We start from the raw sequence: 15,270 nt of genomic DNA, 5'->3' as shown, positions 1-15,270 counted from the left end.
GGGCTCTGAGGAAGAGTTGGGACTCTATCCAGACAAACTACTGCATGAAAATTACCAGAGAGTTGCTTTGGCTAAAAGGGAAAGTCAGAACCCCAGATGTATAAGTAAGTGGGTAAGGGTTTGAATGGTGCCATTATTTTTGCATTCTTATAGTGCAGGAGATGTTGTGTTCCCATGTACAAATATTATCATCAGAAAGGATGTAAAAAAAGAAGATGGAAAATTCAAATGCTGGTATAAGAACCTTGACTTAGAAAGTCTAGAGAGGAGCTCCAAACACTGTATTTGTTAAAAAATTGAAGAGGCGGCAGCACCATGCTCAGTAAATACCGCAAAGCAGAAAAAAAACCCCCATGGATACCAAAAAAACCCATCAGTCTAACAGTGAAATAAATAAGCCAGAGCCTTTGGCTGGACTCACATGAGATTCAAAGTTTTGACCTGTGGAGCTGCAGTTCACATAGACTTGCGTGGGAGCTCAGTGGTGGGGAGAGGAATAACGAACAAATATTAATCACTTAGGCAAAAACCAAAGCATATGTTGGGTTCCTCAAGCACCTGCCAGGAAAATATAAGGTATCCAAAATTATGGAACTCAGTAATTTCGGTTATTGGCTGTAAGTCAGATTAACCTAAAGTAGTGGTCCCTCTGGCACTGTACACCATGAACACATGAATGAACCTGGATTGGTATGAAGCAACTCTATTTCAGCATCAGTTTGAAGCCTGCTACACAGTGAAGTTCTCGTATCCATTGTCTTTTCAGACTTTGGGCAACTCAGGAGCTATCTGGTGTAATTGTCTTGTAAAATAACTGAAGCCATGCTCACATCACCCTTATGCTGAGTCATTCCCATACAAAAATAATGTAATAAAGTCAGTGAAATGGCTTCAGAAGTTAAAATTCCTCAATAAGAATGAAGATATTTGAACTTTTGTACAGTCTCTGTCCAGAATATAAGAGACACTACAGGGATTTCTGTCTATTATACTGCAAAGGCTTGTCAAAGATGAGCATCATAATTGATAATATCATAAAAGAAGTTACTCGTGAAGGTTTCATGGATATAAAGCATATTTCTAATTTGGCATCCTCTGGGAAGTCATACCCCAAATTATAAGGCATAGAGTATAAAACTAGATTTGATCTTTTAGAAAATTGCCCATGTTGAAGACACAAGCAAGTAGAAGGGATAATTCAGACAATTTGTCATCTGGGGTTAGGATATGATGGTATTTAATGGTTCTGCTCCATAAAAATAGTAGAGACCATATTTTACTATACTCTATCCACTGGAGGAAAATGGGAGGAATACCAATTTTTTTTCCACATGGATGGATGTTTATATTGCTACAGAGTATTCTTAAAAATTAGATATAGGTGGAATTCATCCCATTATAGGTAAGGAGTTAAGGTAAATTATGACATGCAGTTCATTATTAAATAGCAGTTACTTTTCATAGAAAGAAATCCAAAGTGACATCACAGGTGTTCTTCTGATAGGTTAGAGGAACGGAGAGTTTTTAATATGGTTTATTCACTGTGTGAGTTATGACCTGGATAAACTCAATAGTGCATGCAAATAACTTGATGTCACCTCTTGGGTAAAAGTAAAGACTTTGGTAATCAGAAAGAAAGAATTGACTATAAACTTTTGACATTTTCAGCTTTTATTTCTTGGGGAGTTTTGCATGATTTTTAAATATGGGATTTCTTTAAGATTTCAGCTCATTGACAAATGCTTTCTGAGTTTCTCACCATTTAATGAGCCAGAGGTTTTCATTTTTAGAGTGTTGGGTGTCTCAAAGTGGAACAGAGCACGAGACGTCTGACATTCTCTCTGTTGTATTTTCAGAGAATAGCAGCTATAAAGCAGGCCCTGAATGCACACAACATCAGTTTCTTTCTGAGGGGAGGATACTGGGTCTTGGTGACTTTAGCTGACTCCAGTTCAGGTAAATATGTAAACAAAGCTCCCAACAGACCAATTTTGGATGCCAGTTTGAGTTCTGATAAGTTAAGGAAAAAATCTTTGTATCAATATATATGTATACATATAACGTGTATATACTAACTTGGTACTTGCTACATATGAATAAATATATATATGTTAATATATATACACGTATGTGTACATACATATATATGTACACATTTTCATTTGATAATTAATAAGAATCACAACCGAATAAATATTTCTTAGGTATTTCCATTTTGTCATAGTTCATGATTTGTATCACAAGCTTCTTGCTTTTTCTGTGTAACCACAACATTAAGTAAATACCTCTATTGCACAAAATAGTACCCTGAAGAAAGAGGCAACCAGGCTTCAAAAAACTCCATCTGGTGATCTAAAGACATTTTGGTTGCACTGGCTGCCGAGAAAACAGAACTTCTTTACCCTTATCTCAACCATTAGCTCTACTGCTCTAACTACATGAGTCAGAGACACAGACTTGCTTCTCTGCCATGTATCTCTGATCTTCAACTCAACTAATGTGAGGATTGCTGTAGGGTCTCCACATTGCTAATCCTGTCCTGAGATAAATTTTGGTTTTACTCTTTTTAAAACAAGTGGATACAGGGGATTTTTATACATGCATTTCCTGCCTCTCTGGATTCACTGTGTTGATGGAAACTGGTTGAAGAGAGTATATGTGCATAAGTGTGTGTATTTTTAACAGGGAGACGTTAAAATTATGTTTTAACCAGAAAGTTCAGCTTTGACTTGAATCTTCTATTGGAATGTCCTGTAATTTTTTGTGTATTATCTCCCATAATATATCCTTCTTTCGTATTTCAGTGTGTTGTGGGAGAACAGCTTTAGCTGACCACAATCAATTTGTGTAAATGCTAGTGGTATTTTATCTGTCAGCTCTCTGTAGAAGACAAAACTCTTTTATCTGTAGAGCTGTGCTACAGTCTCACTGTGGTACCTCATCTGGTTTAAAGGGTTGACATTCGTTAGCCACCACAAAAGGCTGGGATTGAAAGAAGCCCATGTTCATTCCAGCCTTTACTGATGTATGACCTTGATGAGTTCATTTGTTGTTCAGAGCCTTAGTTTCTCCATCTGCTAAATTAATACAGCCCTATTTTTGTGAGGCACATGTACTTAGGGTGTGTGATCATTTACTATGAAAACTTTAGATTCCCAGGAAAAAACCAACCACTGAGTATGTGAATAATTAAATCTCCAGGGTCTTGGGGTTTGTTGTTGGTTGGTTTTTTTTTAATTGGCCCTCTGTCCTTCAGTCACAAGTCACCAATTAATTCTGTGTTTTTGTCTTTTTGAAGAAGCCACAGATGGAGGGAAAAGAAGAGGTTGCACAAATACCAACAAATGTTTTTGACTTGACAATTAAATAGAAAAAAAGGCTCAACAATGTGACTGATGTGAAAGAGGACATGCTATACTGTTCTTTTATTTTGTATTTCAGACTCTCAGAGGATTGGAGGAGGCAGTGGCTACTGGGCTATTGTGGTTCTCTTTGTTATCTGTCTAGTTGCAGTCGGGGCTTTCATCCTCTACAAGTTCAAAAGGCAAGTAAACCTTAATCAACACACACATTTTAAGCATTAGATTTACCCACAGACTAGCAAAGCAGAGGTTGTAATTTGAAAAGGAGATTTCTTGAAGAATTGCAAGAAGCACATCACTTTGAAAACCATGTTTTTCTGAACTATTCAGACCTCAAGGTACTGCACTGATGCTTGTTTCACTTGCTACATTCCAAGATAAATATCAACAATATGGGAACTATGGAGAGTTTCTTCAGTTTGTCTGATATCATCAAGAATCAGAACTGAACTAAAATATTATTCCTGATTAATTCCCTCCTCATTACTCATAACAGTTACGAATAAACTAAAGCTATCAGGACAAGGAATGCATCTGCAATGCTGATTTGCTTAAAAAAGTAGTTTTATCGAAGCGCATAATGCTCTGGGGTTTCTTTTTGCACACATTAAATTTTAATTGCTGAGGCAATGCCATGGAGAATGACTGACAGAAAGAGATTAGTGTTAATTTGACTCTAGAGTGTGTGGAGGGAAGAAATATTTCTGGAAGTGGCCTTTATGTGAGGCATATTCTCAAAATTGAGCCATGCCAACCTTAGACAGTCCAATATATCTTTAGTCTGCAATTGATTTTAAGCAGAGCTGCTAGGGTGCTGTGCAATTTAAATAATTTGTTCTTGTTCGTGGGATATGTTATCATTGACTAACCTCTTGGTATTTCTTTATCTCTGGGGACTTCAGAAGCTCTTGGGTTTGAACATACTGGAAACAAGCCTTCATCATCATCATCAAATCGTGTTGTCCTTACTTAGTGAAGATTGATATTGATTTGATGAATTTTTGAAAGATTGATTTTTATTTGAAATAAATTTAGGTTTCTAGAACTAGGTGCAGCATTAAGTTTGTGAGAGCAGTACGTGTAGCTAGCATTGAAGTATGAGTTTGTTTAGCTAAAGAATTTTTATGTCAATAGAGAAAAGCCCCTTTTCTTCAAGAATCTCTTAACTTTCTCACTGCACCACCTAAGTTTCTTAGAGTTCATAGTGAGTGATTGCTCAAAAGTGCAAAGCACAGAATACTGTATCAGACTGTCTACAATGGAATAAAAATCCATTTTGCTATGTTAGGTGCCTGCAGCAAGGAAAAGCGTAAAAGTGGTCGATGTGATGTAATTATGTTATTTCAACACATGGAGGATTTGGTGTTTGTAGTTTGGGATCATAAAACTTCCTTGTGATATCTTTCAAAAGCTCTGTGATTTATATCTTTTATTAGCTTTTAAATGAGAGCAGTTAAATAACAGACACAATTACTGCCTGGTAGAAGAAGTATAAAATATTCAATAAAGGAATAAAAAAATTATCTTCCTTAAGTTCTTTCTAAAATGCCCCAATGAACCATTGCTTTATAAATAGAGCTTTTATTAAAAAGGAAACTGTAGTACAATTTCCAAACTGTGAGCTTTAATGTCTCTTACACTTCTGTATATAATTTGTGAAAAATCATTACATTTACCTTTTGGGGGAGTAATCTAAGTGTGATTGAGGAGAATTTTGAGTTATATTCAAATGTTTGTCAGTAGCCTGAAAATGGCTGTTGTCATTGATGAATGACCAAGCAGTAGTATTCAATTTTAGTCTGTATCTTATCTGTTTCAGAGATGTTTGACAGAATTATTTTTTAATATTCCTGATAAGCTTTTCAAATATGACATTTTTTTGTTACATCCTTCATTTGCAATCATCTTCAAAGAATATTGAGTACCCAATCAGTGCTATGTTTGAAAAATTGCTTTTTTCTTGAGCACTCAAATCTTTAATCCCTTTTAAAAAGTCTTTCCTGTGTTTATGAAGATGGATGGTGAATTTCTGGATCCCCATGGAGTACTTAGTTGGGAGTACAGTCCCTTAAAGTCAATACAGTGAGTATGGAAGTTCACAAACTGGTCCACAGGGACCGAGGCTATGAAACTGAGTGTCCTTTATGGATATAAAAGTTGAAAGTTGTAATGCACAAAGGCAGCTTGTCGATATTATATGCCTGTGTTTTAAAAATTAATTTGCTAAAAGAATGCCATAGGCAACAAAAAATGTTCAATTTTAGGTGACAATTTCAAAAGACTAACACTTACTGTGTCCTATGGTAACTCAGATTACCCAGGCAAATAAAAATATTATTTATTTCCACTTAGAAATTACAGACATGTATAAAGTTTTGAAATGTTAATACTGTCCATAATTCTGATGTATGATCCACAAAATTAGGGAGGAGATGAAGGACATTCCATGATGCTTTTCTTTCATTCAATGTAGGTTAATAGTCCGATACTCCCTTCACAAAAGGTTAAAACTCCTTTTTTCCCCACATCAGAGACATTTTTATTAATCCTAGTTTTATCACTACACTAATTGGGTCTACAGGACTTGCAGTTGGCATTAGAGCACAGGCAGAGCAGGTGGTATGCAAGAGAATGCATGGACATGCCTTGGACTGCTCTCTTTCTCTCTCTTTGCTGTCCCAAAGGACTGTTAACATAAGGTTGATACCTGGAAAGATGCAAAGAAGGAAAACTTGGCTTGCAAATAAGATGGTGACTGGATTGGCAGTGAAGTTACAGCTTCATACATGAGAACATTTCATCTATTTGCAATGAGTTCAAAACTTGTGATGAAAATTAAAGACAAACTACTGGCTTCTGTGTAGACCTACAGTTTTGATAGAAAATGGAGAAACCTGCCCAAACCACTCCAAGGTTCCTGAGTGTTGAGGCTCCTTGTCCCCAAGCATGCTCACCTGCCCAGATTATTTCTGCAGTTCATGTCATAAGAACTTGGGTCTCAATTTACACTAATTTTTGTCAGACTGAACTGGGAGATGAAAGATGGTATTGACAAGACATCAGAGACTAATACCTCTTTTTTATTAACCTTTTATAAGCAATGATGACACTTGCTGCTCCTGTTTAATTTCCCATTTTTTTGAAAACTGCAGTATTTGGTGCTTAAGATTGGTGTCTCTTGCAAGAAGTAAATCTCACAAAATTAGTTTGGGGGAGAGCAGTAATCTAAAAATAACAATTCTGCATAAGATTCTTTGTCAGATGCCTCATATGGAGAAAATGAAGAGAGTATTTCATCTAATTAGGTAGGGGGACAGGGGAAAAACAGAGGCAGATTCACACAGAAGTAGTGGGATTTTGGCTGATTAGTGATGTGCATAGTAAAAACCAATGCCATTTCATAGCTCCTCAAGGAATTCCCATTAAATAGGAAAGATGTAAGTTGTATAATTTCCCTCTAATCAAATCTAACATTTTAGGATCTGCTGGATAACAAGAGCTGTCATGGCTGTCTAGCTACTGATTAGGTGACTGTAGGTCACATCTGTTCTCATATGCCCTAATCCCAAATACTTAAGCATTGACTAGGAAAACTGCTGCCCTCTGTTCCTATATGCTGTAAAATTGCAATCATTTATCGTTTCATCTCCTCATTCCTGAACCTCCCCAAACCTCCCCTCTGTATCTGATGGCTCCTTTGTGCATCCAACCACTTCTTGCCACATGTGCTTGAAAAACTGGTGCTGGAGTCCCCAGAGCTCATGAAGTGACTCCTGGCAATCCTGAGCCTGGTTAGTTGCTTCAGGGGAAAACCAAAAAAAAAACCAAAAGCCAAAAAGTCTTGAGAAACACAAGGGTTTCCTTTGTGATCTGAGTAGATAAGGACATCGGATTAGGGCTATTTTTACACCATAAATGAAAAGTAAATTTTAAATTATAGCTGTGATGGTTTTAAAAACTAATTCGAATTGTTTCCAGCAAATGAGATGAGCCATTTGGTATAGTTGAGTTATTGGTTTAGATAGTTTGGGGGGGGGGGGGGATTTTGAGCATGGCAGCAAGGAGCAATAGGTCATACCTGGCTGGTAAGTGTGCCCATGATTGTGGAGCAAGAGGCTGTGCGGCCAGCAAACGTGGATGGTGGGCAAGCCATGAGCAACACGCCTTTTCCTTGCCCTTACTTTCTGAGCATGGAAAGCATTGATCGGATGCCTCAAGCAAACAATATGTTGTAATACTCACTAGTATGCTTCAGTTGTTTAAACATCCAGGTAAAATGGACTGCAGCTGCTTCTTTTGACCACAAAAGCATGAAGCAGCTGGAAAATATTTTTTTGAGAAATGAGGACTATTTTTTAATGCAGATCTGGGACCTGCATATATTTTTTATATATCATACCATCTTTACTAGATTTGGTTCAGTAAGAACACATTTCTTCCATTCCCTTTGGAACAATGTTTGTATTTTTTTGTGGGTTTCAAATTGCTTTCCAGAAAAGATTTTTTTTTCGTCTCAGAAAAAGCTTTATGGTGTGGGGTCCCGGGCAACAGAATAGAGAAGGGAAATAGCACTGTCTGCACAAGGAAAAGTGGAGGAAAGGAAAATTATATTTTAGCCACATCAAAGCTGCCATTTAATCATCATGTTACTAGCGGAAGATCTGAAATCATCTTTTCTCATTTTTCATTTCTGTATAACAGCAGGATATTAGAGTAGCCAAACCAGAGCAAATATTTGGCTTTTCTGCTTATGTATTTTACCTGGTTAATTGTAATTCAATTCTCTGAAAGAGTATGAAAATCTTTGTCTTTTAATTTGTATGCAAACTACTTGCAGTGTACTTAAAGCTGCATACATCATTTTCACAAATCAAGGTGAATCCTCTTTGCCCAGATTTATACCTTTCTGTGTGTATTCCTTTTCCCCCTGCTAATATCAAGTGCCACTTTTGGTAAATGAACCCCCTCCTGGGTCATTTCTACAATCTGGAGCAGAACTCTGTTATCTTTCTGCCTCATTGACTTACTGTCTCATTTTCAGTCTCTGAAGAAAAGCTATCTTTTTTCCCCACCTTGCTTATACTACTTTTATGTTCCATGAGAGCAAGCTTAGTCCCAGTCTGTGCCTTTTAGTGATAAAAAAAACAGGCACTAATTTAATGATCCATAATATTTCGTAAAAACTTCCTCAGAAATCAAAGTAATGGCATGCTAAAAAGATTTCTGAAATGAAAGAGGCAAGTATATCAGGAGTGTCTTAAAGCACAAAGAAGTCAGTCATCTGAACATAAATCCAAACATGATAAAGTCAACACCACAATAAAGTATTCTATTTAATGGATTATTATTGTTGTTAGTTTTCTTTAAGTTCCAAGAGAATGCTACATTATTCTGTATCCTTTGCCATGTGAATATGTTCCTATTTTTTATATTAAACAGAATTTTAATCAAGCCTCTGGAAAACAAATGAAGTTGCATAAAGGCCAATGAATATTTGCTCCGCAAGGAAGGAATTCAAAAGCAAATAAACTAGAGTTTAAATGAGTGGGAATCAATATCTCATCCCCTCCTGCTTTCCTTCCTGATGAACATTTTTAAGTACAGTTTTGGGTATGAACTGATTAGAATTTGTGAATATAGGAAGAAAAATATACCTTCTGGAATAGCTTCTAAAAGGTGTAGGACTTGAAAAGCATGGTGAAAACCATGTGCTGTGATGTTCTTTAGTAGTACTGTGCAGAATTATGTCTCTAGCCTCATATTTTTATGGTTCTCAAAGCAGACATGAATATTTCTTCTTCTTCATGATTGAAAAAAAATGCTACAGGGAAAACAAAAGGAACTAAATATGTAAACCATGGGGTGCTGCTGAGCAGAGGTAATTGTCTGCAGTGATGGATGTGAAGCACATGCACTTTGCAGATGAAGAGTAGACCCCCAAAAGAAAGTATTGCATAATCTTTTAGTCTGTTCTTCTAAATGTGCTTTCAATTTCCATACTTCTGATATAAATCTCTTGGGTCGAATTTCGTGCCTTGTCATGTTTTCACAGTTGTCTTTTATGTACACCCAAGCATTTCAGCTCTGCCTACTTCAAACACTTACATTGGACTCAATTGCTTCTTGAAGAAGAGCAAAGCACATCATGGTACACTAGAGTTTTTCTCTGTATAATTAGGGGTAGTAGCTTCCTTCCTATCTGTTAGAGCAGCAAGGAGCAACTGGAAAATTGTCACTATCAAGGCCATCTTAGCAAGGATTCAGTATCCACATCCTGTTTCATCTCTTGTGGTTGTCCCTTGTAAACAGAACATCTGGCACATGTGTTAAAAGTGCCTCTTGAAAAGGATTGGACTATCATTTCATTTGGTGTGGTTGAGTCTCTTCCTTGTAAAAATGAACCAATATGAAACACGTAGAGATCTCTGTAGTGTATAAAAGGTCTAATGCCTACAGTATGTGTCTTCTCAAGAGCTGTAATACTCTCCTTCCTCCAGTCCATGCTCAGTGTTACAGTCTAAGGTGCTTTCCTCTGTCAGGTTGAGGAGCAAAGGAAAGTATGGAAGTACTGAGTACCTCAGCTTTGTAGCTTCCATGATGGATCTGTACTTAGCAGGACAGGGCAGGGTTAGATGAGTGAGAAATAACATCTCACACCTTTTCTCCCTTTATTCTTAGCCCATAAAGAAATGGGATAACCATACATTTAATGGTTATTTGTGAACTTGAGAGGTTCATTCATTTAGGAAGAGTGAAGAAATGTTCATATTTTTAATAGTAGGTGTTGTGATCGTGGTTATCTCTAACTAGTAAATCTTACAGGAGACACGAGTTGAAGCCTCAGGATTTACACTAGAGGACATACCTCCTTGACCTGGTTTCACACTGGTCCTTCAGTCTGGGCAGACAGTAGTCAGAATAGCAGCTCTTCTCCTTTTACTTAACTGCAAAGGTCTGATGGGCCATATGGGTTTGAGACGTTTAACATTTTTATTATGTCAAAATTGTTTGGATAATACCATTGATACTTCTAAAATCTGTCAGAAATAGTTTTGAGAAGGTCCCCTAATTATTGCAGAAACATATGTGCTTATTCTGCAGATGTGTTACAAAGACATTCTTCTGGGATTTGTCTCCCTTAGGCATTTGCTGGTGGACTGAAAGTGAGCAATTTGACAGGTTTGATGCAGGTCTGATTGAGAGAATATTGTTTTCCACATGACTAGTTTCATTACCAGACACATTAAAAACAGTCTGGAGTTACTGGCCCTGGAGAAAAAAAAATCAAAATTAATTACCTAATGTATTTGTTTTGGTAATGAGAAATGTCCTTCCCTCTTTAAACATGGGGTTTTTTTATCCATGTAATGGAAGGAGAATGATGCAGGACTTGGCTTTATGTGTATGTTTGTGTCGGACCTGTTGTAGTTATCATAATAGCAGAACATTGTGTCATCAGACCATCTTTACAACTTTGTCCTTTGGCTAGTCCTGTGCTTTATCTACCCCATCTTCACTGAGATACAGAAAAGAGTAAGAACAATCAGATTTCTTTCTTTGTACTGCTTATAAATAATGGGATAAAATGCCTAATTTATATATCTATATATAATTTTGTGTGTGTGTGTAGGTATATAGGATGCAATTCATCTTTTGGATTGTTCAAATTAAAGAGAGGAGATTGTCTTCAGTCATCTTTCATTGTTTAGCAATTTCCATTTATTTTAATTACTTTGACACAATGGAAGGTGCTGTTTAGAATAGCTTGCTGCAGTAACTTTTATCTCAAACTAAGATGGTGCCATCTGGTAAAGACACCTTCTTTTGAAATTACATCTAAAGACAGGTCATCTTCAAAAGCCTAGAGAAAACAGAGCAATCTGTTTATGCAGCTTTCAAACTTCTCAACTGCCGGAATATAGAACAGCTGATGGTTGTTTTTAGAGAGAAACCTAAAAATTAGTGTCACTTTTTCTGTTTTCTCACTGTCTAAAGGAGCTCAACAGAAACTGCAGCTTAACCTCAGCACTTCAACCCTGTTTTCTCTTTTCTTCTCATTGTCTGCCCATTGCAATAATCTGTGTTTAAGCACAGGCTTTGACAGCCATGATCTACTGTCATGCTGATCAAGCTGTCAAGCTGCTTCTTGCACTATAGGAAACAGAGTTTATAGCCTGCAACTCCCAAATCTGAAGTGTCTGGTTGGTGCCTAGGAAAGGATGTCCTTATGTGCCCAGGCAGATTGCAGGTGAGCACAGCTGCAGCACAAAGGGTGTGACTCTTGAGAAATGTTTAAACCATAAATTGTGTTGCAAAATTAGAAGTCCCTAATTTTTCCCTTTGATATTACGAAATCTAATTTAAATTAATCTGGTTAAGAACTTTTTATCAATACTAAGTCATAAGCCTCCCGATCTCAGCCATGGTGCTAATTGTTCATTAGAGTCATTTAATAACATGCTTTTTGTTTCTCTAGATTACAGTCAGAATGAGTGAATTTAGTGTTGTCTCGTATAGAGAGTTTTGTCTAATTCATTAGTTCCCAGTCCAAGCTTTACACTCTATCTCCTTCAGTGCTGCCTGCTTAACTTCACCAACCTCCCCTGTCTTGTGCCATTATTGATGCCTGTTTACCTTCTTACTCCTTACCACTTGGTCTTGGCCTCCCGGTTCTTCACTCTCTTTCCACTCTCTGTCTCCTGGACTTCTCCTGCTTTTTTCTCTGCCATCCTGATGACTACTAGTGCCATTTGATGCTATCACACTTTAATGTCAGCCCACGTCACCAGGGAGATGTGATGATGATTGCAATCCAGCCTAATGTTTGTAAAGACACCTGGGACCAGGAATGAATGCTTATTGAGCCTTTTTGTTGCTTGAATTCTTAAAACAGTTTTTCTGTGCCTTTAGTATTTTTTTCAGCATTGTTCATTGTCTGTCAGTCTTGGTGATAAATTGATGCTTAATTATTATGTTGGTATGAACATCGTGATAAGGTGATTAAAAAGAGCTGTAACCCAGAATAAGGAGTTGATAAGTTTAGGTCATGATCACAAAATTAAGGAAAGGAGGGAGTGGTAATGGTTTTGATTCTGGAATGACTTTGACCTGCTGGAGCTCTACTCTGATGCCAGTGTGTGTGTGACACAAAAGAACTCCATCACAAAATTTTTTCTCCTTGTCCGATTTAGGAAACTGCCAGGCAGAAATGTCTACGCCCAGATGCACAATGAAAAAGAGCAGGAGATGACAAGCCCTGTTAATCACAGTGAGGACACCCAGAACATCATCCAGGGTGAGGAGTTTATTGATGATGATCTGGACTCTCAAACACTAGGTAACGCAAGAGGTAACTTCGTTTTTAGTTTATAAATTTTCATAAGTAATTGTTTGTTTTCCTTTTAGCTCTTTTTCATTTTCTGTTCAGTCTCAGGAAGACACAAATGGTAACACCACTGACAAGGGATTATCTCAGTCACCTTCTTTTGGCTTGCTTGATATACAAACTAATGTATGGATGATATGCTATATAGAGCATGAGTACAGAGATAGTAGTTTAATATCAGGAGACTGACTTGGACAATTTTAGAGATAAATTATATTTGAGAGAATAGGATATAATCTGCAACAGTTGAATTCACTCAATAATTTCCAGAATTAGTAGAAAATTGAGTTTAGGCCAGAAGGATTTGTAGAGTCAATGCTTCTATGATTTCAGATGGATTGAATGGAGATCCATTGCTATATTTGCCTTCATATTCCAGTGGCATTTAAGGTTTTTGTGATTAGAAACATTAAATTTATTCATGTATAAAAAGTATCATAAGTCTTCCTTAATTTAGCTATTGACTTTCTTAGTATTCATGAGGTGGTTGTAAGGGAACCACAAGGGAAACTTTCTGTGAGTATCTCTCAGATATGATTTCAATGTCAGGTGGAAGTGTCTATCTTGGCATCCTGTGGGTAGTTTTAATGTAAGACGGGGTGCTGATCTATAAAGTTCATTTATTGTAAAATTTACATTTTGTTCAGACTGCTTTCAGGTCACAGTCTGAAAAATGTAGGACAATGTAAAAAACACCCAGTTCCATTTCTGCACATTTTGTGAAAATAAATCAGATAACCCAAAGCCTTTCGGATTTGTAGCAGTAGATTCATGGTGTGGAAGGCAACTGTAATGTCTTCATGAACTCCATGGAAGATGTGTTTTAGCTGCACCAGAGGTAGCCTGGGGAAGACAGAACCTGGTCAGAGGAGAGATTTCTTTATCTTGGGTTTCACCTTTATTGTTTGTTGTTGATGTCTTTATTTTCACTTGCTGAACTATGCACCACTTCTCAGTTCTTGAAGGTGTTAGCTTTGAACACAAGGGAAGAATCCAGCCTCTTGCTTTGCTTTGTGTATTTCTATCTCCTCTTTGACAACCTTTGTGTATGAGTGTCACTGTGTTTTCATTCTGATTTTGCAAGTCAACCTTGGTTGCCCTCCTGACTTTATTGGAGTTAGTCCGAAAAATAGCCCTGAAAAACAGAGTCTGTGTTAAAATTGTTTGATGAGATCATCTTCAGGGTCTTTAGAAGAGAAGCTGAATGCTAATAAAGTCCTTGCAGACATGCCTATTAAAGTGGAGCATTCAAACACCTCTAGTAATGTACAAAACCATAACTTTTAATGGTAGAAAATCTCTTATGACCTATTAAAAAAACCAGGCAGCTTGGGATGCTGGAATAAAGAAATGCTACCCTGATTTGTAACATATTCAGACTTAATCTCTGCTTGCCCTGCACTCATTACTCAGAGAAAACAAAAATCTTCTATCTGGGCAGAGCATTATTTTAGGGTTAAAGAGTACAAGATCATGATGTTTTGATGACATAAGACAGTTAGCAAATGCATAGCTCGAGGTGATTTGTGCTTCTGCCAGGATGTCAGCACCAGCAGCCTTTCTAGGAGAGTGTAAAGAGCTCATTTCTGTGGATCATAATCATCCATATTTGTCACCTACTGTACAGCTTTTAGACAGAATATGTTATTTAAGACATAAAACTATACTCCCTCTCGCCCTACTGTTTGGTTATTTGCAATACTTTCCACTAGCTCTAGTATTGCTCAGTTCTGCCAGGAAAATAGTCCTGTTAATGATACTCTATTTTATCTGGCCAGAGTATGTAACATGTTTTAATCCCTGCTTTATATTAAACTGTGGTGTACGACATGATTTGCAGAAGGTTCCTATGCTATGGAGATCCCTTCTAGTTCTGGTGAGCTTTCTCCCCCCCTGTTGGGAGATGTCAGTAGCCGCCTCCACTCCATGCACAGGAGGGAGTTACAGGCCTGGGTTTCTGTTTGTTCTCTCTCTTCTCGTAACTTTTGAATTTCCACAGTACAGTATTTCCAGACTCACCCATCCACTTTTTTTGTTTTCTATATATTTTATGTTGCCTACTTTATCGCAACCCCCACCTTGGGACTCCTCAACACCATTACCTTGCAGTGACTCCTTCTGGGAGAAGTGGCAGCTTGAACAGCTACAGAGTTCCCTTATTGCTGATGCCGGTCAGTGTCCAGTCCCAGGTCAGTGGCATGTCGAATGGACGCCTCAGGTTCCATTCTCCTCCCTCACCTGCACCCCTCGAGACAACTACACCTTAATAAGCCACACAGAGAACCAACTTATGCTGTCACTGGGATAGAAACCCTAGGAATTCACCACAAATCCACCATCATGAGCAAAAGCTTTGCGCAAAAGTGTGCTGTAGGTACATGGAGCTGTTGCACCAACTTTCACCTGACCTGTTGTTTGATAAAGCCACTCTCTTATGCAATTGACTTGTCCCTGCAATAAAAGGGGGATTTATTGTGGAGTACCTGAAATACACTAATGTTGGCCTTTTTTTTCTATATTTTC

General features: G+C 37.5%; 1 protein-coding gene across 1 annotated transcript in view; it reads left to right on the top strand.

The window, feature by feature from the left end:
• The window catches only part of SORCS2 (sortilin related VPS10 domain containing receptor 2), a 543,833-nt gene that overhangs the window by 525,374 nt on the left and 3,189 nt on the right, over positions 1-15,270 (top strand). Inside the window, 4 exon segments of the mRNA XM_027642785.1 lie at positions 1,857-1,956; positions 3,442-3,544; positions 12,554-12,711; positions 14,857-14,936. Of these exon segments, the coding sequence (XP_027498586.1) occupies positions 1,857-1,956; positions 3,442-3,544; positions 12,554-12,711; positions 14,857-14,936 (441 nt within the window).

The sequence above is a fragment of the Corapipo altera genome, unplaced genomic scaffold, assembly GCF_003945725.1.
Source record: "Corapipo altera isolate COAL_440 unplaced genomic scaffold, ASM394572v1 22, whole genome shotgun sequence".
Classification (NCBI taxonomy): domain Eukaryota; kingdom Metazoa; phylum Chordata; class Aves; order Passeriformes; family Pipridae; genus Corapipo; species Corapipo altera.
This window is presented reverse-complemented; position numbering and strand designations above follow the sequence as displayed.